The 3,349-nt window shown below is 39.0% G+C and overlaps 2 protein-coding genes across 2 annotated transcripts in view; one reads left to right on the top strand and one right to left on the bottom strand.

Annotated features, from left to right (window-relative positions):
• LOC101861927 (serine/threonine-protein kinase Nek9) overlaps window positions 1-1,711 on the bottom strand; it is a 31,310-nt gene extending 29,599 nt beyond the window's left edge. Inside the window, exon 1 of the mRNA XM_013090300.1 lies at window positions 1,601-1,711. Coding sequence (XP_012945754.1) covers window positions 1,601-1,711 — 111 coding nt within the window. The remainder of the gene's footprint in view (window positions 1-1,600) is intronic.
• Window positions 1,712-1,948: 237 nt separating this feature from the next.
• The window catches only part of LOC101861705 (sorting nexin-24), a 10,765-nt gene continuing 9,364 nt past the window's right edge, over window positions 1,949-3,349 (top strand). The window contains exon 1 of the mRNA XM_005112217.3: window positions 1,949-2,217. Within this exon, the coding sequence (XP_005112274.2) occupies window positions 2,155-2,217 (63 nt within the window). The 5' untranslated portion in view covers window positions 1,949-2,154. The remainder of the gene's footprint in view (window positions 2,218-3,349) is intronic.

Below are 3,349 nucleotides of genomic sequence, written 5' to 3'. Positions count from 1 at the left end.
AGAGAGAGAGAGAGAGAGAGAGAGAGAGAGAGAGAGAGAGAAGGCGGGGGAGAGGGGATGGGAGAGAGAGACAGGGGAGGGGGAGGCAGAGACAAAAGGAAAGGGAAAGAGAGAGAGAGTTAGACAGAGAGAGAGAGAGAGAGACAAAGAGAGAGTAAGTTTACGCGTAAGTCATGAAAATTTTTAATTCAACGCAGCAATCAATTAGATTTATGTTGATATTTTTGTTTCTTACGTTAGTAAGTGACATAACAACGTAAGCATACAAGTTTACAAACGATGGAAGAGACGGTCCATGTACTAGCGTATTGTCCCTTGCGTTATTAGTGTTTGATTCTGAATTATATGAATTCAACAGGGTGCTTACAATACCCCACGAACCAACTGGATCTCGGTGACTATTAAAAGTATCAAATCCAGATTTTGACACAATTTAGAAGGTAAAAACTGTAATCGAGTGGGTTGTATTATAAACTCGATTTCGGGTGATGTGTCAGTTACGATAGTACATGGTTCGGGAGACGATATCAAGGAGGGAGCTGGGAGATTCCATTAAGACAGCTCTCCGTTTTTTACAGGTTTCCATTAAGGCAGGTTCGACTGTATATAGAAAAGTATTCCCTTTCATAAAAGGTTTTTTTTTCAAGGCAGACAATAACTTATCAACTCAAAATAGCATAGATATCTAGATCTAAATAGAATTACCGCTAGCCCTTATTGTGTCTGAAAAATGACATGCCAAAATTTAAAGCAGCACCAGTTATTCTGCTCGTATTCTGTTTAAGGATTTTTTATTTTTTACTTATGTCTCATGTTCCCGTTTTATATATACGTCTTTTCTAGTAGTATTTTGCATGCTAAACACGAGTATGGTCTTCATTTTTGCCGCAAATCAATAGTTATTGAGTTATTGATGTTCGAAAAAAGTAAATTTAACAATTATTATTATGGGGAGTTTCAGCTGGGTATGCCCCCCTGACGGAAAAAGAATCTGGGGGCTTTCCGGGGGGCATGCCCCCCTGCATTTCACAATGATTTGATGTTTTGGCAATTAGGATTGATATTTCCTTGAAAACAATTGATTTGCAAGGGTTTTAGTGGCCATATGTGCGTTCTACAGCAAAAAATTGTGGCAGTTTAGCTCTCAAATCAATATATCTATGTGTGGGTGCATAAGTAAAAATTTACCCTGTTTTATATATACAGCTGTCAGCTTCTGAAATTGATTTACTCAGGCTGCCAGAGGCTCTCGGGAGGTATTAGAGACAGACCAGGAAAAACGAGCTTAATAACCAAACTCAACACAAAGCCTCAAAGGGGAGGGTGAGGGGTGGGGAGGGATGTTGTGGCTGATTACCCCAATTACAATTTTAAAAGGAGGGATGGTGTGAATAATAACCCCAATTACAATTTTAAAAGCTAAGCTAAGACCTTAACTAAGCGGCAATTAAGCGACTGTATGTAATATTATAATAATATAAATAAAGACAAAATTCATGGATATCATGACAGGATCAATATTAATAAAGGCAAGACTAGATTCTAGATCTAATAAATTATATCCACTTGCAAGGAATTAAATTCAAAAAAACATCCTGACCTCGGTTTTCTGATATAATACAGCTTCACCAAATGCACCGCTTCCTAACACTCTAACAAAAATATACGAAATCGGTATTCCACCGTCCAGTTCGGGAGAATCGGACGCCATATTGTAAATTTGTAAACAACTTTGTTACGAAGGGATAAGATCTGAATTTTATTATTTTTCATACTCTTTCAGATAAAAGTAATATGTATTACAGAATACTAAAATTACACAGTTTCTTTCAAAAATGAGTCATCAAATTGAATACAATCTTTTATTTTTGCTTTGACCCTATTTGTTATTAAGGGAACCAAAAATATTCTGCCAATCCAGGTTTTCTTCAAAATCGTGGACACGCCTACTTTACTTCCCAAATAAACAATACAAAGGGACATACAAGTCTGAGATTGCTGAGAACTGAGGGGGCAACGGTATTCAAGTCAAACTGTCTCAGGACGTTTGACTTAGATTTACACTGTTAAATTATATATTCTGAACATAATAATGGGGTCTCTTTGATTATTTATTTTGCAACTGAACTCAACATCTGAACATAAACATTGAAAATGGTGCTACGAGTCAACATTCCAAGTTTCAGAAAGGTGAAGGAAGATGATGAGATGTACACGGTGAGTGGGTCGAAATTGTAATGTAGAATTGACTTATATTCTAGATACATATATATAAAATTAAATTAAAATGGTACGCTTTGTAATTTGCGGTAGGTCGTACATATTTATACAATACAGTGTATCAATGGTGTTGTGTTGGTCTGTTCCAATTTTATCAAGTAGCCATGTTAGAGAATGACTTTTGTGATCAGGGTTAGAAATTTGAATTTTTACTTTCACTCTCGCACACATATCCACTGATTTGGGGGTCAGTCTGCCGTAATTTTTCCTGCAATTCACATATAGATCTATGGTATTGTATGGCCACTGAAACAGACACAAATCAATTGTTTTCAAGAAATGTTCAAACCTTATTGCAAAACATCAAGCCCCCCTGAAAGTAAACGAATGGAAGTGGTTATTCTCACCCCGAGTGAGAATAACCTATGTCTCGCTTTTCTCACTCCCTCCCTTGTTTTACCGGAAATGACCCCTGAGGGATCAGGGCTGAGGTTTCCGGGGCTGATGCCCCACAGGATCGTGTTGGTGTCCGAATAAACTTACAGTCGAACCTGCCCTGACGGCCACCTCTATCAGTCAGACGGCCACCTGTACAAACGGACACTTTCCATTTCCCCCTTTGCGTTTTTTCTATATAATTTAACTGTGTAAAACGGGCACCTGTCCAACGTGGCCACGGCCACCATATTTTAACGCACAACCCCTATCACACTAAGCAATACACCTGTCTTAGACGACCACCTTAGTGACTCAATTACGTTTTGTCATAAATTGTGCTTTGGCCCCTGGCGTTGTGGGCAAGCCGTCATAATCCAATCACTTGTCGTTGTTGTTAGGTAGTCGCTCCAACTGATTATGTTGCGTAGGCCCCTCCCTTTGTTGACCAATAGGTACCAATTTTCAGCCGCTGGTGAGGTAAGCGTGTGATCCCTCATAACCCATAAGCCCCGCCCAGACGCAAATCGTAAGTGAGATGAGTGGTCACTGTTTACCCAGTCTGTAACAAAGAAACAATGGACATCAACATGAACTTGCGACAGAAGCGTCGCTCATTCTCCGAGTGGTGACAACCCATGTGTTTGTTTAATAAAAACATGGCACTCGGTCTTCCTTGTCTGATACATTTTGT

The sequence above is a fragment of the Aplysia californica genome, unplaced genomic scaffold, assembly GCF_000002075.1.
Source record: "Aplysia californica isolate F4 #8 unplaced genomic scaffold, AplCal3.0 scaffold01209, whole genome shotgun sequence".
NCBI classification, from domain to species: Eukaryota; Metazoa; Mollusca; class Gastropoda; order Aplysiida; family Aplysiidae; genus Aplysia; species Aplysia californica.
Note: the sequence above shows the minus strand (reverse complement) of the source record. Positions and strands in the feature narration are given on the sequence as shown.